General features: G+C 51.5%; 1 protein-coding gene across 1 annotated transcript in view; it reads right to left on the reverse strand.

The window, feature by feature from the left end:
- Positions 1–20,589, reverse strand: part of NRDC (nardilysin convertase) — a 67,506-nt gene that overhangs the window by 37,744 nt on the left and 9,173 nt on the right. Inside the window, exons 10-15 of the mRNA XM_073563647.1 lie at positions 11,261–11,330; positions 10,422–10,499; positions 9,662–9,782; positions 8,817–8,875; positions 8,683–8,737; positions 7,671–7,775 (exon numbers count right to left, since the gene is read on the reverse strand). Coding sequence (XP_073419748.1) covers positions 7,671–7,775; positions 8,683–8,737; positions 8,817–8,875; positions 9,662–9,782; positions 10,422–10,499; positions 11,261–11,330 — 488 coding nt within the window. The remainder of the gene's footprint in view (positions 1–7,670; positions 7,776–8,682; positions 8,738–8,816; positions 8,876–9,661; positions 9,783–10,421; positions 10,500–11,260; positions 11,331–20,589) is intronic.

A 20,589-nucleotide genomic window follows, 5' to 3' on the forward strand; every position in this document is an offset into this window, starting at 1 on the left:
CTTGGGGTATATCATCACGGAGTCCGGTCTTAGGATGGATCCGGAGAAGCTGTCCGCGGTACTCCAGTGGCCTCGTCCAGTTGGCATAAAGGCCATCCAGCGTTTCCTCGGCTTCGCTAATTATTACCGGCAGTTTGTACCCCACTTCTCTACAGTCACCAAGCCCATTACGATCCTGACCCGTAAGGGGACGAAGCCTAACGTCTGGCCTTCTGAAGCCGAGGACGCCTTTCTGACCCTGAAACGCTCGTTTGCTTCTGCTCCGATCTTACACCGTCCAGTGGCTAGTAGGCCCTTCATCCTGGAAGTTGACGCCTCCTCCACTGGAGCTGGGGCAGTTCTCTCCCAACAGGCTCCATCTGGACGTCTTGTCCCCTGCGGGTTCTTCTCCAAATCCTTTTCTCCCGCGGAGTGCAACTACTCCATTGGGGACCGGGAATTATTGGCCATTAAGATGGCGCTGGAGGAATGGCGATATCTGCTCGAGGGGGCAGTGCACCCCTTTACTATCTTCACGGACCACAAGAACCTGGCCTACCTGCAATCTGCCCAGAGACTCAACTCCAGACAAGCCAGGTGGGCTCTGTATTTTTCCCGTTTTGAGTTTAAGCTCCATTTCCGGCCCGGCAGTAAGAACATCAAAGCTGACGCGCTTTCCAGGTCTTTGCAGCCACCAGAGAAGGAGGAGGACCCATCTTATATCATCGAGCCGGCTAAAGTTATCTCCGTGGCCCCCGTGAGGTTCTCTAACCCTCCGCCTGGCAAGACCTTCGTTCCTCCAAACAAACGTCTGGAAGTACTGCGCTGGGGTCATTCTTCCAAGGTTGCTGGGCACGTTGGGATTAAGAAGACTCTTTTGCTTCTGTCCCGGTATTACTGGTGGTCCTCTCTCCACCAGGATGCAAAGGACTTTGTAGCCTCCTGCAGGACTTGTGCTCAGAACAAGATTCCAAGGACTCTGCCCTCCGGCCTCCTTCATCCGTTGCCTGTGCCAGAGGCTCCTTGGCAGCAAATCGCCATGGACTTCGTGACTGATCTGCCCCGCTCTGCAGGATGCACTACCATCTTGGTCGTCGCTGACCGCTTTTCCAAAATGGCCCATTTTATTCCCCTGGTCGGACTGCCATCTGCTCCAAAGTTGGCCGAGATCTTTATCCACCACGTGTTCCGGCTACATGGTCTCCCTCTGCGAATCGTGACCGATCGTGGGGTCCAGTTTACTTCCCGATTCTGGAGGGCCCTCTGTCGGCTCCTGGGCACGTCTCTCGACTTCTCCTCAGCGTATCATCCTCAAACCAACGGCCAAGTGGAACGGATTAACCAAATTCTGACCACCTACCTACGCCACTTTTCTAACGCCCATCAAGATAATTGGGTCTCTCTTCTACCTTGGGCGGAATTCGCTCATAATAATCATTCCAGCGAATCAACGTCCAAGACACCGTTCTTTGTGGTAACTGGGCTAAATCCTGGGGTTCCATTGCCTTTTTCCGCATCATCCGGAGTTCCTGCAGCAGACACTCTCGCCAAGGAGTTTTCACAAATTTGGAAGGAGACCAGAGAGGCGCTCGAGCTGGCCAACGTCCGAATTAAGAGACAAGCGGACAAAAGACGAAGGGATCTACCCCCGTACCAGCCCGGGGACAAAGTCTGGCTTTCTACCAAACATATCCGCCTGAAGGCCCCTGCTTACAAATTAAGTCCTCGGTACATCGGGCCTTTTGAAATACTTGGGCGCATTAACAAGGTAGCCTACAAATTGAGGTTGCCGGCGTCACTCCGGGTCCCTAACGCCTTCCATATCTCGCTCCTCAAACCTGTGGTCTTGAATCGGTTCCAACCAACCTCCATGTCTTCTCCCTCGCCCATTTGTTCTAACAATGTCTTTGAAGTAAAGGACATCCTGGCTATGAAAAGGGTCAAGGGTAAAACTCTTTTTCTTATCGACTGGAAGGGTTTTGGCCCAGAGGAGAGGTCCTGGGAGCCCCGAGAGAATGTCGATGCCCCCCTTATCATGAAAAGATTTCTGACCAGCCTCAGAAGGAGAGGGCATATGGGAGGGGGTACTGTGACATCGGCGGCCGTACCCGCCGATGCCCCTTTAGCGGCGGTGCCCGCCGCAGCTTCCTCTCACCTGCCTCCCCCTGCTCGCGCGTCCTTCCGCGCTGCTTGCCGCTCTGCTGCGGGTAACCGCGCCGGCCTTAGGCCGCGCGCGCGCGTTCCTCCGGCCTCTGTTGGCAGGGGGCGTCGCTAGGGGAGGGTCTGTAGGGCGCACTTCCGGTCTCCGCATATATCAGGCGCCCGCTCCATTCTGAGGGCGCCTGATGATTGTTTGTGACTCGCAGCACCCATCGGCCTTACCTTTTTCAGTGTTCCCTGCCTATCCTTGTTGCTCCGTTGTCTGCCCTGTTCCTGGTCCTTGTCCGTCAGCCTGTCTCCTTCCGTGGTCCTCCCTGTACCTTTCCTGTAGTCTTCCTGCCATCACCTTCTGCCTTCCTCCCCGCTACTCCTGCTCTGTCTGCCAGTCCTCCGAGTCGTCCCTGCTGGCTCCGGCTGTCGCGGTTCCGCCCCCTGTGGTCCTGCCCCTAACGATCCCTGTACAGGGGTCGGTCTTCACCAGGTGCGCTCGGCCCAGGGGCTCCGGATCCGCGATCCAGGGGGTCCACTCTTGGACGTATTGCCAGAGGCGTCACACCTTACTTGTGGTTTAATAGCAATGCGCTTTTGAAAAAGGACTGAAAGCGCCGACACCTGACTCTTAAGCGAACTTAAGGATAGCTTGGCATCTAGGCCCGATTGAAGAAAACCTAGTACCTTCGGGAGGGAATAAGGGAGTGGGACTTGTCCATGAGATTCGCACCAAGAAAAGAAAGCTCTCCAGGTACGATAATAGAGCTTGGCGAAGGCAGGCTTCCTTGCCTTGATCATAGTTGCAATGACTGCCGGTGAAAAACCTGCCTGGGTTAGAATCCAGGTTTCAAGGGCCATGCCGTCAAATTGAGAGCCCCTGAATTCTGGTGGAAGAACGGACCTTGAGACAGAAGGTCGTGACGGTCGGGTAGACGCCAGGGGGCGTCTGCCGTAAGTTGGACGATGTCGGCGTACCAAGTACGTCTGGGCCAGTCTGGCGCGATGAGGATGGTCGGAACTCCCTCTTGCTTGATCTTCCTCACGACCCTGGCGATTAGGGGGAGGGGTGGAAAAATGTACAGGAGTCGGAACTGGGACCAGTCCTGGACCAGGGCATCCGCTCCGAGCGACCGCGGGTCGTGTGTCCTGGACATGAAATTGGGAACCTTGGTATTGAGATGGGATGCCATTAGGTCCACATCCGGGGTTCCCCAGCGTTGACAGATCTAGTAAAAAATCTCGGGATGGAGAGACCACTCCCCCGAGTCCATTCCTTGCCTGCTGAGGAAGTCGGCTTCCCAGTTTTCTACACCCGGAATGTGTACCGCAGAAAGTACCAACCTTGTGTCTTCCGCCCAGCGGAGGATATGAGCCACTTCTCTCATCGCCTGGGTGCTGCGGGTCCCGCCTTGGTGGTTCACGTATGCCACAGCCGTGGCATTGTCCGACTGTATCCGTATGTGCGAGGCTGCAAACAAGTGATGAAATGCTCTCAGTGCCAAGAGAATGGCCCTGATTTCCAGAACATTGATAGGCAATGTCACTTCCCTGGGTGACCACTTGCCCTGTGCCCTGTGATGTAGGTGCACCGCCCCCCAGCCTGTCAGGCTTGCATCGGTAGTCAGGATCTTCCATTGTCCTGAGAGGAATGGCTTCCCTCGTGTAAGCGAGTTTGGTTTGAGCCACCAATGCAGGGACCTCCTGGTTGATGACGTCAACCTGAACTCCCTGTCGAGGGAGAGAGGGTTCCTGTCCCAAGATCTGAGTATGGCTAGTTGAAGGACCCTGAGGTGAAACTGGGCAAATGGCACTGCCTCTATTGCTGCTGCCATCCTGCCGAGGATTCTCATGGCAAACCGGAGAGATCGAGGAGGACTGCGAAGGAGTGTGCGAACTCCCAGACGGATGGCCAGTGTCTTGTCCTTGGGAAGGAGCACCAGGCCCCTGGCGGTGTCGAATACCATTCCCAGGAATGTTAGAGTCCGAGTTGGGATGGTCGACGATTTCTGTAGGTTGACTAGCCATCCCAGGCGACTCAGAGTGTCTAGAGTGATTGAGACACTGACCTCGCAGTCTTTGAAAGTGGGAGACTTGACGAGGAGGTCGTCCAGGTACGGGACGACTAGGATGCCTCTTGAGTGCAGGACGTCCATGGTGGCCGCCATGACTTTGGTGAACGTTCTTGGAGCCGTGGCGAGTCCGAACGGAAGGGCGACAAACTGGTAGTGGTTTTGGTTGACCGCGAACCTGAGAAACCTTTGGTGGGCGGGAGCAATTGGTATGTGGAGATACGCATCCTGTATGTCTATGGAGGCGAGGTATTCTCCCTGCTCCATGGATGCAATGATGGACCGGAGGGACTCCATGCGGAAATGACGGACCCGTACGTAGTTGTTGAGCTGTTTTAGGTCCAGTATGGGTCGGACGCCGCCTCCTTTCTTGGGGACTACGAACAAATTTGAGTAGAATCCTCGGAATCTCTCGTTCGCGGGAACCGGCACCACAACTCCTGATTGAAGGAGAGAGGAAACCGCTTGGTGGAAAACACGAGCCTTTTCTGGTGGTGTTGGAGGAACAGAAAGGAAGAACCGGTTCGGTGGAACGGAAGTGAACTCTATCTTGTATCCGGAAGACACTATTTCCCTGACCCACCTGTCTTCTGTAATAGGCAGCCAGACTTGCTGAAAGAGTAAAAGTCGGCCGCCTACTGGTGGGGTGTCTTCCGGAGGTCTCGAGTCATGATGAAGTGAAGTTCTGAGGTTTTCCTCCCTTGGGTTTCGCTTGGCCTGCTTTCGACTGCCAAGACCTGTCCGGTCGCTGCTGCGTCCGTGGGTTGTCTCTACGTGGAGAACGGTTGCGGTTTTGCACTGGGCGCGAAACGGACCAGCCCGAGGAATTCCGAAAGGATCGGAATCGCGTCTGGTTTCTTCGTTTAAACGTGCGTTTCGGTTTTAGTTGAGGGAGAGAGGTACTCTTACCCCCAGTGGCATTGGCTATCATGGTGTCCAACTTTTCGCCGAAAAGTCTTCCAGTAAAATACGGAAGTCGCGTGAGGGACTTCTTTGAGGCCGCATCCGCTTTCCATTCTCGCAGCCAGAGGATGCGTCGGATCGTGATGGCGTTTGATGCTATTCCCGCTACACCTCTGGCGGAATCCAGGGCTGCATGAATCATGTAGTCTGCTACCACTGCCATCTGGACCGCTTGGTCCGAGAGCTCAGGATTTGAAGCCTGAAGACCCTCCTGTAGTTTTTTGGCCCAAGCCAGGATGGCCTTGGCTGCCCAAACTGAAGCAAACGTAGGGCCCAGAGAGGCGCCTGCCGCTTCGAAAATAGAACGAGCCATGCGTTCTACTTGCCGGTCTGCTGCGTCCCTGAGGGTTGAGCTATCTGGCAGAGAGAGTAAAGTCTGCGCTGCTAGCCTAGAAACCGGAGGGTCCACTTCAGGTGGATCTGTCCATTGTTTGGTGTCTGTGGGAAGGGGTACTTCGCTTCCAAATATTTGCGATTAGCGAATTTTTTCTCAGGCTGCGCAAACTGTTTGGTAAGTATTTTCTCAAACTCATCATGATTAGGGAAGACCTTAGGTGGTTTTTGAACACTTTCGAAGCAAATCCTATGTTCTGGGACTTCCGGGGGCGACTGGAATTTTTAGCACCCGATGAATGGCAGAAATTATGTCCTCAACTAGCGCTGTATTGCTAGGGGGAGAAGGTACCACGGACCTGACCGTTTCATTATCTGAGTCGGCGTCACAGATGCCCTCCGAATCCTGTGCCTCGCTAAGGTGATCCCTGGAGGGCGACCTGGTGCGGGGGTCTTCTGTGGTGGGGGATCCCTGTGGTAAATTGCACTGTCTGTCTGTGGCAGGGGACTTCCCAGGAGACCTGGAATGACGCTGTCTCTCCCTAGAGGGGGACGACCTTATGCTATAGTGCGACTCAGGTGATCGAGACCTGTGGGTCCGCTTACATCTGTGAGAGTCGGAAGCAGCATGTTCCTGAGACAAGCTGTCCGTTTGCTGTGTACCGTCCATAGCCGGGGCCCGACTCTGCAGAGCTTGCAGTAATGTAGCAGTTAGGTTGTCTATGGACTGTGACATAGACTGAGACATCTGAGTTGCCCATTCCGGCGTGGCCTGTGACACTGAAGCGTCAGTAGGGACTCCCTGGGGTTCTGACCCAGAGTTCTGGATGCAGTCCCGGCAGTGCGGATACGTGCTGCCACTAGGGAGCGTGGCTTTGCAGGCTGTACAGAATGCATAGAAACATTCCTGCCTGGTTCTCTTCCTTGAGCCCGGCATAGTGCACAGAGGCTGGCTATAAGGGATCGTACAGGGGTGGCTACGCAGAGGGAACCCACAGAAAGCCTTATAGGAAGTATAGATTCACAGCTGAGTAATGAGAACCCAGCTGTGAGCTTACCCCACCGGTGTGCCCCTAGGTCCAGCGCCGACAGATCCCAGTTCTGTGCCCCCCGGAGACCGCTGTGATGCTCCTCTCCTGGATCTCATCTAGAAAAAATGGCCACCGGGGCTCTGAGGAGAGGGAGGAGGGGGCGGAGAGCTGAAAAGGGCGCGCTGGGCTGTGTAAATAACGCACCCTTTCTGCCTCAATCCGCCCCTTCTATGACACTCCAGCGTGTCATTTTGGTCATCCGGGGGGCGGGGAAAAGGCGGCGGCTTCTGCTAGGCCGAAGCCGCGGCCTAAATTAGAAGCCTGATGCCCAGGAGGGCTCTAGAGCGGCGCGGTAGTCCGGGGCGGGGGGGGGGGGCGGATTTGTACCAGACCCCCCCAGAATGGTCGACTGGATAGCGGTGGGGGTAGCAGGGGTAGCGGTGTTTGTATGGGGGGCCCCTGAAGCGCTATGGAGCCGCTGCTGTTGCAGAGACATGGACGCAGAAAAGCCCTGTCTCTGCTGTGCCATCCAGTCCGCACCCTCCCCCGGCCCCAACAGGATCCCTCAGCCAGCCTGGGGTCCCTGGAAGCTGCGAAATGCTGCCTGATCTCCGACCCTACCTGAGGCGTCTCAACCTAATACCCCCTGCGGGGGATTAGGGAGGGTGCGTCTGTCACCGTCAGGGGGGTCTTCATCCTCGCCTCAACCTCAACCCAGACCCCTTAAAGGGGTTGGGGAAGGAGGGGGGTCTCGACCTCGAACCAGGACCCGAGGGACTGGGGAGGGAGCGACATGGGGAAAAACCACCTCGACCTCAACCGGGTACCCCTAATAGGGGACCGAGGAGGGAGCCATGCCGGGAGTCTCGCTGGAGACCCACTTTTCTTCATCTGTATTTCCGGTGAAAAAAAGGAAAAAAACGGAAGAAAAAAAGGTGTACCTCCTTGCGACACTAAGCAAAAACTGGAGAAGGCTGACGCCGTCCAGGGGTGTATACTGCAGAGGAGGGGCCAAAGTTAATCTTTTTCAGATTATGCATAGTGTCGCCTCCTAGTGGACAGCAGCATAACACCCAAGGTTCTGTGTCCCCCAATTAGGCGACAGAGTAAAAAGGGAAATAAAAATTAAAAATTTTAAACTCACGTCAGGGTTGTACTCGAAGAGAAGCTGGTCTCCGGTCAGAAAGTCTTCTTTGGGGAACAGCTGCATGTTCTCACAAATATTCTCCACATATTCTATAGGATCGGTCTGAAAAGAGAGAACCAAATACAACGTTCATATTCTAAAAGGTTTTTTTCAGATGAGCTGATGGTCAAAAGATGAGTTTGTGTAAAAACCAGGGCTGTGGAGTCGGAGCTGTGGAGTCGGAGTCGTGGAGTCGGAGCCCATTTTGGTGGAGTCGAAGTCGGTGTCATGGAAATTGAAGAGTGGGAGGTTTGGCTTACCGACTCCACAGACCTGGTAAAAACGTTCGTTCCCAATTACAGCCCTGTGCAACGGGAACCAGAAGAGGCACAGAGCTCTTGAGACCTTTCTTTTGTATCTATTAGGCTGGTTTCACATTAGCGCATTTTCAGCGCGCGCACGGCCGGGGGTAGCTCCGCCCCCGAGCCGGCTCTCTGCCCGGCGTGCCCGCCCCTTCCTTGTAGCGCCGCCTCCTAGCGGACAGCGGCGCCTGCGATCGGCGCACCCTATCTTTAGCATAGGGTGCGCCGATCGTGCGCAGGCCGTGCGCTAGTTGCGCTTTGACCTGCGCTGCGCACTTTTGACGGTGCGCCGTGCGCGCCAAAATCAAACTTTTCGGATTTTGGCGCGCACGGCGCACCGTCAAAAGTGCGCAGCGCAGGTCAAAGCGCAACTAGCGCACGGCCTGCGCACGATCGGCGCACCCTATGCTAAAGATAGGGTGCGCCGATCGCAGGCACCGCTGTCCGCTAGGAGGCGGCGCTACAAGGAAGGGGAGGGCACGCCGGGCAGAGAGCCGGCTCGGGGGCGGAGCTACCCCCGGCCGTGCGCGCGCTGAAAATGCGCTAATGTGAAACCAGCCTTAGTCGTGTTCACAATACACAGATTCCCCCAGAAGAAACCGTCTGTCAAACTTCTATAACAAGGCAGATAGTCGGAGAACACAACCTCTCCCTGCATAGTCCAGTACCTGCTCCTGATAGTGAAACTCATTAGCTTCAATTTTCTGAATTTCCCGGAAGATCCTGAAGAGAGAAAGATCAGACTCGGTGAAAGTCAGAATTCTCTAGATAGACGGGTCTTAATAAATGGAATAGCACCAACCTCTCCTGTGGGCCCAGCTGCTGCAACATTTTTAGGTATTGGAATACGAAATGAGTAACCTAAGAAATAAAAAAAGACAAGCATCCATCATCATGTCTAATCCGAACCCAATGACACCCACATGATGCGGATTTCAAATCTGCAGCATTGGTCAATTTCTGCTGCGGATATCTTTTTGCAGCGTGTGCATGAGGTTTCATAAAATTCAAGCAAGATTCTCTGAACGTGGGAACGTGTTCCTGTATAGGCAATCACATCCCTTTACTGACACACCGAGGACCGGAGCAGTCACCTACAGAATAATGCGATTGGTGCTACCATTGACTCTGGAATATTCGGCTGCAGTTTATCATGCAGTGAAAAAATAAGAGGGATGGGACTGCTCTTAAGGGTGCAGACAGACGGCCGTCTCCCTTGTGCGAGGATCGCATTGCAACCCGCTCCCCTGACCTGCATAAAACACATACTGTCACGCGCCGGTCAGGAAAGCAGACGGCCAGTCCGAGGATTGCAATGCGATCCTCACGCAGGAATACGGCCATCTGACTGTGCACTAAAGAGGATGTCAACTACTTGGACAAACCTTCTTAATCATATTCCCCCATGTTCAATAATAACAGCCTATATTCCTTTATGGGAGACCCGGCGCCAATGTTGCTACAGCAGCACTGGGTCTCGTGAAACATCATGAGCCACGGCAGACTTATTCTGCAGCGCCTCCCATAGGTATGGGAAATATAGTGATTGAGAAGGGGTTGATTAAGCAGTGGACAGCTCCTTTAAGGAGAAGTTCTGGTTTTCTGCATATCCGTCTTTCGCTCTTCCGTCTTGCATACTACTCATACCTCATAGAAGTGCTCGTGTCCGGCGTCCGTCAGCGTGATAGAAATACTGAACACAGAGTAGGTTGTATTCTGCTCAAAGCCGGTCTCGCTGTTCCCTCCGAACAGAGCGAGAGCCCAGCACCTGAGAAAGGAAAGAAAACATTTGGGGTCCAGTTTAAAAAAAAAAAAAAATTAAAAATGCCTGAATTATCCTTAAAAGGGGCCACATAAAATAAAAGCACCCTATGTATATAACGGTAAATGACAAGCTTGGAAGTCTGGTGCAGCGTTCACACCCACTGCTACGGCTCCAGCCCATCTTTTATGGCAAAGTATATATCAGGCTTTGGGCTTAATTGGTCTACACCTAATGTAAAGTAATAAGCCTTTTTTTGTTGTCTTGTACTGATCCCAAGTTACAGCGGTATTATCCTTCAGAGCTGCATTAACAATTCTGCAGACTTCAGAGCTAAATTTTCAGCATTCGCACAGGCTTCACGTTTGCATATTTTTCTCAGGTCAATTACATTCTGTGAAATGCATCATCTTCCTACCAAATATAGGAAAAAACTACTGTATCACAGGAGGTCCGAGAAGCCGTGGTTCACAAGCTGTAGATTCGCCCAAGGCATCTGAATGGAGCAGTTTGTGTAAAAGTTGCATGGATTTCTGCAAGCCGTAAGTTTACCCTTCCCTTTAACAGGGCGTGAAGGGTGGGATCGATACATCAACAAGTACAGGGCGGCATCACGATGAATCACAGTACGGTACCATTACTTACTTCTTGCGCAACAGGGACAGGATGCTGCCTTTACCCTCGTGTCCTATCAGCCACGAAATATAGTGAAGAGGTTTCACCCTTAAAAACAGATAAAAATATATTAGAGAAACCCAAAGTGAACGTAAATTGGAAGTAAAAGGTGAGATCCTCATCCAGGATGGTGCTAAGGGCAAGAGTGCAGGCTATACACCTCGGAGGGTCTGGAGTTTTCAACTTCTATCAAGAAATTCTATTCTGACATTATCACAAGGGGATAACTATTTTCTTAATTGTAAAGTCTCGGAAAAAGCTGTGTGATAAGTAACTATCACACACCACACGGATACAAATCTCACTAGGCCTAATACGTCCTGGCTTGTACAGATCACTTTTCAGAAGCGCCATTATCATCACAGACAGGATTACAATGACTGGTAATACCTCAATATACAGTAGATAACATAAGATCCACTATTTACAATAGGTGATGTCACAGCTCACCTCCTCCTCCTGTATAATGACTGATAACACATCTATATACAGTACATAACACAGGATCCCACCATTCACAATAGGTGATATCACAGTTCACCTCCTCCTGTACAATGACCGATAACACAGCATCCACCGTTCACAATAGGCGATGTCACAGCCCACCTCCTCCTGTACAATGACTGATAGCACCTCTATATACATTAAGTAACCCAGAGCCACCATTCACTATAGGTGGTATCACAGCTCACCTCCTCCTCCCGTACAATGACCTTTGCTCAGGGCATGAATATTACTAAAGAAGAACTTAATGCCTAACCTCAGCACAGAAAACCTGGAGAATAAGCTCATGGCAGATGGGCTCTTACTTGTAAAACGTTTCCTGGGGTGGCAGAGCCCATGTTATAGTAAGCGCATGCACCTTCTTAATAGGGACAACTGCAAGAATAAAGACAGGAGGTTACACACAGGACACGGAGATGGTTATCATGGTCATAAATGGAGAATAAAGCTCCTGACTTAAAAGGTGATTCATAATAATTGCAACACTGTAAAGCCTATGAAATCGGAACGTTTCCTCGTTTACTTGCTGTTAACAGTCTGTTCCTGAGCCGTCACGTGGGGTGATGTGACCTCCGACGCCTCACTTTCTGCTACTGACCGTTCAAAGCACAGAGTGCAGGGATTTCCTGTCTGTGCTTTGAATTGAAGGAAGCTAGTAGCTAGTCAGTTGGCACAGCGCTGCCTGCAGGAGGCAGGACTCAGCAGTGTGCTCTTAAGGGGGGATGTAATTGGGGCACAGTCATAGATCCTCGATGGTTGATTGGGGGGATGTGTACAGGGCAAGAACGCAGAAGCCACAGAAGCAGTTCAAGTCTCACATAGAATAGGGGGAGTTTTAGTACTTTCCGTAAATTCTATTTCTTGTAGCCTTCCTTCATTGGGAGGTCATGGTCAGAGGGTCATGATACTGGATGTGAATCCCGTCATATGATCAGCTGTAGCCCTACCGGTGTGTGTGCACCTGGAACATTAGGACAGTCTCAGGACAGTGCATACTAAATGTGGTTGGAGGGAGAAACCATGAGCAACAATGGATCCATCTTGAGACTGTTGCACAGTCTCAGGATGGTGCTTTTTAGGGGAAGTGGGAGGGGACTTAGGGTGGCAGTGTGCCAACAGTGGGATTGATACAGCTCTGGATGAGAACGCCAAGTGCACACTCTCTTGGGAGGAGACTTCAGAATGGAAACAATAAGGATGGCTGCAGGGGACTGAAAAAGAACTAAAAGGTAACAAGTAGTTTTGGGGACTCACTACAGGGACCGCGAGATAATTTAATTTTATTTATTTTATGTTTTTTTATAACAAAAGTAGTGATGACATTTTGCAATTTTACCCAACTGTATAGATACGGTATGTGCAGTTGCCTTTAAAGCGACAACCATCCAGTGCGGAAAAACAGACTACTTTCTGCAATCAGAAGTACACCCCAGGTACGTCAAAAATAAATCTCAGAAATACAACTGAGTGGTCAACAGTAGCCAATGTAGTATTATGTGGCAGCCATTCAGAAAATCGGTCTCCTTTATGTACTACATGGACAGCACAGGTGTGACACATGAGATTACCATTCTGGCTTAAAGGGATCTCAAGTGGGGGGGGATGCCCCTCAATGACACCTGTGTACTGCCTATAGGGCAAGGGTTACTTTCACGAGACAACACCTTTAATAAAACACATCTGAACAAGAGTGACATCATAGTATATATAAAATAGGGATTTTTGTGTACTCACCGTAAAATAATTTTCACTGAGCAATTCATTGGGGGAAACAGAGACAGTGGGTGTTATGCTGCTTGCCACTAGGAGGACACTAAGTAAACCAGAAGAAAAGTTAGCTCCTCCCCTGCAGTATACACCCTCTCGCTGGATGAGATATCTCCAGTTCGGTGAAAAAAGCAGTAGGAGCTTAAACAGTCAACAATAACTATAACTGTCAAAACCTAAGAATGCTACAAATGAGCCAGTAGGCTAAACAGGGTGGGTGCTGTGTCCCCCAATGAATGGCTCGGAGAAAAGGATTTTACGGTGAGTACACAAAAATCCCTATTTCTCCTACGCCTCATTGGGGGACACAGACAGTGGGACGTCCTAAAGCAGTCCCTGGGTGGGGAGCATACATCTGCTAACACCCCATGTACTACTGAGTCAGCACTGAGGTACTGCCGATTGCAGAATGTATCTGCCGAGAGCTGCATCCGCAGAGGCCTGAGAATGAATTTGGTAATGTTTCGTAAAAGTATGCAGACTGGACCAAGTCACAGCCTTGCAGACCTGTTCTGCCGAGGCCTGGTGCCGAATGGCCCAAGAGGTGCCCACTGACCGGGTAGAGTGCGCCTTAATCCCCGCTGGGACAGGCACGTTCCTGACACGCTAAGATTCCTGAATCGCTAAGCGAATCCACCTGGCTAGCGTTGCTTTTGAAGCAGCTAGACCCTTCCTATGCCCCTCTGGAAGTATGAACAGGGCATCTGACTTGCGGAAGGGAGCCGTCCGCGAGATGTACCGTCTCAGCGCCCTAACCACATCCAGGGTGCGGAGGGCCTTCTCAATGCGATGGACTGGCGCCAGACAAAAGGAAGGCAAAACAATTTCCTCGTTGAGATGGAAAGAGGAGACAACCTTGGGCAGGAAGGATGGTGACGTCCTGAAAACTACCTTGTCCTGATAAAAATTCAGGAACGGAGAACGGCAGGACAGGGCTGCCAATTTCGAAACTTGTCCGATTGATGTAATTGCCACTAGAAAGACCACTTTCCAAGAGAGGACGGTCAATGACTAGAGTTGAGCGATACCGTCCGATACTTCAAAGTATCGTATCGGATGGTATCGGCCGATCTTTAAAAAAAGTATCGGTATCGCCGATTCCGATACCGGAAGTCCCATTCAAGTCTATGGGACTTCCGGTATCGGAATAAGAAAAACCCTTTCCTGCCCTTGTACAGCCTCTCTGGGGTCTGTACGGGCCTTTCGGGGGGCTGTGCCGGCCTGCCAGGGGGTCTGTGCAGGCTCCGGTGGTCTGTGCCGGCCTGCCGGTGGTCTGTGCAGGCTCCGGGGGGCTGTGCCGGCCTGCCGGGGGGCTGTGCCGGCCTGCCGGTGGTCTGTGCAGGCATCGTCCGATGGGACTACAAGTCCCATCGGGCGATGCCTGCTACCATGACAGTGATTGACACATTAGCCAATGATGGGACAGTAGTAGTCCCATCATCCGGCTAATGTGTTAAATGTAAAAAAAAAAAAAATTACATGCTACATACATACAACATGCATACTACATACATGCTACATTCATACTACATACTACATACATGCTACATTCATACTACATAAATACTACATGCAACATACATACTACATATATACTACATGCATGCTACATACATACTGCATGCTACATACATACCACATATATACTACATATATACTACATGCATGCTACATACATACTACATGCTACATACTACATATATACTACATGCATGCTACATACTACATGCTACATACATACTACATATATACTACATGCATGCTACATACATACTGCATGCTACATGCATGCTACATACATACTACATACATACTACATACATACTACATATATACTACATGCATGCTACATACATACCACATACATAACACATATATACTACATGCATGCTACATACATACTACATACATAACACATATATACTACATGCATGCTACATACATACTACATGCTACATACATACTACATGCATGCTACATACTACATGCTACATACATACTACATGCATGCTACATACTACATGCTACATACATACCACATATATACTACATACATACAATACATTCATACAATACATACATAGACATACAGTACATATAACATAGAGTAACATACTTACCAATACTTGTCACATTGTTCCCCGAAGCCATTGTCTTTTCCGGGATAAATATTAACATAACAAACCACAAAAATACTCACCCACGATCCGAAGCAGTCCACGAGTGTGTCCCACGACGATCTTGGGTAGAGAACTGCAGCATCAGATGATGCTGCCGTTCTCTACGGGCTGCAGGAATCCAATGACGGAAGGTAGGTATCCTTCCGCACTGTATTCCTCCGCCACGTAAAAAAAAAAAAGTCCCTAGTCTCACTTTATGCCATTGCTGTGTGGGAAATTCCCATGTAGTATGTATGTAGCATGTATGTAGTATGTATGTAGCATGTAGTATGTATGTAGCATGCATGTAGTATGTATGTAGCATGCATGTAGTATGTATGTAGTATGTATGTAGCATGTAGTATGTATGTAGCATGTAGTATGTATGTAGCATGTAGTATGTATGTAGCATGTAGTATGTATGTAGCATGTAGTATGTATGTAGCATGCATGTAGTATGTATGTAGCATGCATGTAGTATGTATGTAGCATGCATGTAGTATGTATGTAGCATGCATGTAGTATGTATGTAGCATGCATGTAGTATGTATGTAGCATGTAGTATGTATGTAGCATGCATGTAGTATGTATGTAGCATGTATGTAGTATGTATGTAGCATGTATGTAGTATGTATGTAGCATGTAGTATGTATGTAGCATGCATGTAGTATGTATGTAGTATTTTTTTTTTTTTTTTTTAACATTTAACACATTAGCCGGATGATGGGACTACTACTGTCCCATCATTGGCTAATGTGTCAATCACTGTCATGGTAGCAGGCATCGCCCGATGGGACTTGTAGTCCCATCGGACGATGCTTGCACAGACCCCCGGACATCAGCACAGCCCCCCGGCAGGCCGGCACAGCCCCCCGGCAGGCCGGTACAGACCCCCACAGGGTGCACAGACCACCGGCAGGCCGGCACAGCCCCCCGGCAGGCCGGTACAGACCCCGGGCAGTCCACACAGCCCCCCGGCAGGCCGGCACAGCCCCCCGGCAGGCCGGCAGAGACCCCCGGCAGGCCCGAAATGACGGCGCATCATGATGCGCACACACCGCGCATCATGATGACGTCAGGCCGTCAATCAACTGAACTTCCGATTCCGATGCCGAATTCCGATATTGAAAAAATATCGGAAGTCGGTATCGGAATTCCGATACTTGCGGTATCGGAATGCTCAACACTATCAATGACACGTCCTGCAGCGGTTCGAAAGGAGCCTCCTGTAAGGCCCCGAGAACCAGGTTAAGGTCCCATGATTCCAATGGACTTCTATAAGGAGGCGCCACATGAGAAACTCCTTGAATGAACGTCTTGACCTGAGGATTGGTGGCAATTTTGTATTGGAAAAGCACCGACAAGGCTGAAATTTGGCCCTTGAGCGAGCTAAGCGCGAGGCCTGATTTTAGTCCGGATTGAAGGAACTCCAATATGGCCGGAATGGAGAACACCAGAGGGGATCGACCGTGATCCTTGCACCATGAAAAGAAGGTTTTCCAGGTGCGGTAATAGATGCGCCTGGACACAGGCTTCCTAGCACCAATCATGTTGGAAATCATGTCGGGAGAGAACCCAGCCTGTGCTAAAATCCAGGACTCAACGGCCACGCCGTCAAAGACAGGGCCCCGGAGGTCTGGTGGTAAATCGGGTCCTGAGAGAGCAGATCCGTGCGATCTGGAAGTCACGAGGGGACGTCGGCGACTAGTTGTATTAGTTCTGCATACCATGCTCCGCGCGGCCAATCTGGCGCGACTAGGATCACTGGTACACCCTCCGCTCTGATCTTCTTGATGACCCTCGGAAGCAAGGGAAGAGGGGGAAAGGTGTACGGGAGCCGGAACCGGTGCCATGGCAGAACTAGGGTGTCCACTCTGATGGCGCATGGATCGTGCAATGAACCGAGACACCTTGTTGTTTAGCCTGGAGGCCATGAGGTCCACATCAGGAGTCCCCCAACAATGACAAATCTGCTGAAAGACTTCCGGATGAAGAGACCACTCTCCTGAGGCAATGCATTGGCGACTGAGAAAATATGCCGCCCAATTTTCTATGCCCAGGACGTGAATTGCTGAGATGGGCAAATGGTTAGTCTCGGCCCAATGGAGGATGTGACTCACTTTGTGCATAGCCATCCTGCTCCGGGTACCTCCCTGGCGACTGATATACGCTACAGCCGTGGCGTTGTTGGATTGGATCCTGATGGGGTGACCTGCGAGGAGATGGTGGAAACTCCGTAGAGCAAATCTGATCGCTTGTATCTCCAAAATGTTGATGGGGAGACGTAACTCTCTGGTTGACCAACGACCCTGTGCCATGTGGTGACGAAAGACCGCACCCCAGCCGAGAAGACTTGCGTCGGTGGTTACTACTAACCATCTTACTGGGAGAAAAGACCTCCCTTGATTCAGGGAGGACCTCAGTGTCCACCACCTGAGGGCTTGCCTGACCCGCAGGGACAGAAACATCCGACAGTCCAGAGAGAACGGGTTCTTGTCCCAAACTAACAGCAACGCATGTTGTAAGGGACGGAGTTGGAACTGTGCAAATGGAACTGCTTCCATCGCAGCCACCATCTTTCCGAGAACTCTCATGCTAGTCGGGAAAGAGTCCACACTGCCTGTTGTAAGGCTTGCGTCTTTTCTGGAGGGAGAATGGCCAACCCGTGGGAAATGTCCAAGATCATTCTTAAAAAGGAAATCTGCTGAGCCGGTTTCGGGGAAGACTTTGCGAAGTTTATCTTCAACCCCAGGCGCGAAAGTGTATTTACTGTTATCTCCACGGATTCCTCACAGGCTGGAAGGGACAGACCCTTGATGAGCAGGTCGTCCAGATACGGTAACACCACTACCCCCCGAAAGTGGAGAATGGCCATGACAGCCTCCATAACCTTGGTAAAGACCCTGGGGGCAGTGGTGAGTCCGAAGGCAACAAACTGGAAGTGTTCCTCGTGAATTGCAAAACGCAGGAACTGCTGGTGGGACGGGCAGATTTGAATTTGAAGGTAAGCGTCCTTGATGTCGATGGATGCTAGGAACTCTCCTTTTTCCATGGAAGCGACAACTGATCGGAGACATTCCATTCGGAATCGCCGTACCCTGACAAACTGATTTAACAGTTTGAGATCCAGAATGGGTCGCATCATCCCGTCCTTCTTTGGAACCACAAAAAGGTTTGAATAAAATCCTCTGAACCTTTCGTGATAAGGGATGGAGTCATCATTCCAGTCCCTCAAGAGAGCCTGAACAGCCCGAATGAAGGCTCATCTTTCCCTTGGGGGGAGAGGAAAGGAAAAAGCGAGTTGGAGGGGGGAGAGGAAAACTATCATGTATCCGGAGGACACCAGCTCCCTGATCCACTTATCGTGGACGACAGCAAGCCAGGTGTGGCTGAAGGAAAGTAGGCGACCGCCTACTCTGTCGGTGTCCGCCGGATACCGCAACAAGTCATTGGGTAGATCTATGAGATCTGGCTCCCCTACATCCAGAAGACCTAGGCCTGGGTTTCCAAGAGCGGATAGGTCTGTATGAGACCGGGGAGCCTCTGTCTCCTCACGGGGACAGACCTGATCCGGAAGAGAAGGTAGAGGAGGACCGACATTGTTACGAAAAGATCGAAAGCGCGTTGGCTGTTGGTTGCGAAACGGCCGAACAGCCATTTGCTGAGGAAGGAATTTACTTTTTCCCCCGGTAGCATCAGAAATGAGCTGATCCAGTTTCTTCCAAAAAGACGACCCGTTTGAAAGGGGAGAGACGTTAACGATCTTTTAGATGTGGCATCCGCCCACCAGTCGCGGAGCCATAGGGCTCTTCTAATGGAGATCGCATTAGCAGCAGTTTGAGCAGCGCAATTGGCGGCATCAAATGAGGCGTCCACTATAAAATCCGCTGCGTGAATTATCTGCCTTGCGACTGTGGTAGCCTCCGGAGGAAGATTGGTGCCCTGGAAGGAAGTAATCAAGACTTCTGCCCAAGCGGCCATTGCCTTAGTGACCCAAATTGCCGCAAAAGATAGAAAAAGCGCTGCTCCTGAAGCTTCAAAAACTGAACGGGCAAGGTAGTCAGTCAATCTGACGATCGGAGGAGTTTCTGATTGAGGAACCCTCAGAAACGGATAGGTGCGTTATTGAAGCAAGACGCGACACAGGAGGGTCCACCGGAGGGGACTGTAACCAATCCTTCATTAGGTCTGGATCAAAGGGGTATTTAGCCAGAGTAGACTTTTGCCCTGTGAACCGCTTATGCAGACGATCCCTATGTTTCTGGACAATTTCCTTAAAGTCCGGATGGCTGGTAAATAACCTGTGCACAAGCTTGGTTTTCTTAAGCGAGATAGGATGTGCTGGAGCGGGAACACTATCCTCATCCAACTTCAGAATCCTGTTGACTGATTCTATAAGAGAATCAAGCGACTCTTGATCAGTTGGGGGATTCTGAGGGGCTGACGTGTCAGATTCGAATTCAGAGTCGTGCTCGCTGAGAACTCCAGGAGAGGGAGAGCGAGAGACAGGAGTCGCAGATGCTGAGGCGCGAACAGGACCAGGGGACGCGTCATGGGTCCGCTTTCTCGAGACCTGACCATCCCTTGAGCAAGTATGGCCCCTGCTGGTGGACGGTTCCCGGCCGACGCCAGAGCCTTCCTCGGGGGGGGTAAGGATGCCTTCTGGCTTAAAGAGTCCTCCCGGAGGGAGAATATAGCCTGGGTCAGAGACTCCACCGACAGTTACAGGGACGCAGCCCACTCAGGTGTACTAAACGCAGGAGGCCCGTCAGCAGCGGCGGCAGCGAGGGGCGATTGAGCGCAGGTCGGGGCGCAAGCCGGGTCGCAGTCCGTGCATAACGGATTAATCTGTGCACTGGGTAAGGCAGACTTGCAAGTGGTACACACAGTAAAAAACGCAGCGTGCTTCTTAGCAGCCCGTTTAGCCTCCTTAGAGTGAGACATAGCGCTCCTGAAAGGGTTAAGGGCAGAGTCTGGTCTGCAGCTGCAGGGAATGTGCCGGGAAGGGGTTAAGCTTTAATCTGAGGGCAGATGCAGCTTACCCGGTCCTGTGCTGTGTCCCCCGGGAGGAATAGCGGTGGCCCTGCGGTGTCACCAGGTATCCGGCAGAATGCTCGCCTCACAGCTCGTGTCCAGAGCAGGCTGAGGTAAAGACATGGCCCCCGAGATTAGAATTGCGTGTCTCGTCAGGGATGAGAGGCGCAAGGACGAGGGGGCGGCGATAAAAGCGCGGGCGGCGCTATTCAAATTGCGGCCTAGTAGGCCGGAGAAGCCGGGGGCTAAATTTTTGAGCCTACCCGCAGTAGGCGTCGGGGGCGGGGCAGCGCTAGTGAGTGGCGCTATTGAAATCGCGGCCTAGCAGACTGGGAAAAGTCGGGACTAAATTTTTCGGGCTACCCGTGGTAGCGCCGAGGGGGGCCGCGATAGGGGTCGGTGCATCGCTGCTGACGCCAAGTCAGCGCTTCTCCCGGGGGCCAGGACCCAACCCCATACCTCAACTCCAATGCTCAGCGCTGTCCGGGCCATCCATGCAGGCTCTTATCCTCCTGGGCTGATGTAGCAGAGCTGGAGGAGTTCTTAAAGGGGCATGCTCAATCGATCCTCCCTATGGTAGGAGGATGGCGAGCTATGGGGCTGATTCAGGGCCTTCGGAAGCGCCGTCCAGTCTTCTTCAATGCGTGCGCCTGCCCTCATATCCGTGGATTACC

This window comes from Dendrobates tinctorius, unplaced genomic scaffold, assembly GCF_039654945.1.
Source record: "Dendrobates tinctorius isolate UK_male_01 unplaced genomic scaffold, ASM3965494v1 ptg000396l, whole genome shotgun sequence".
NCBI classification, from domain to species: Eukaryota; Metazoa; Chordata; class Amphibia; order Anura; family Dendrobatidae; genus Dendrobates; species Dendrobates tinctorius.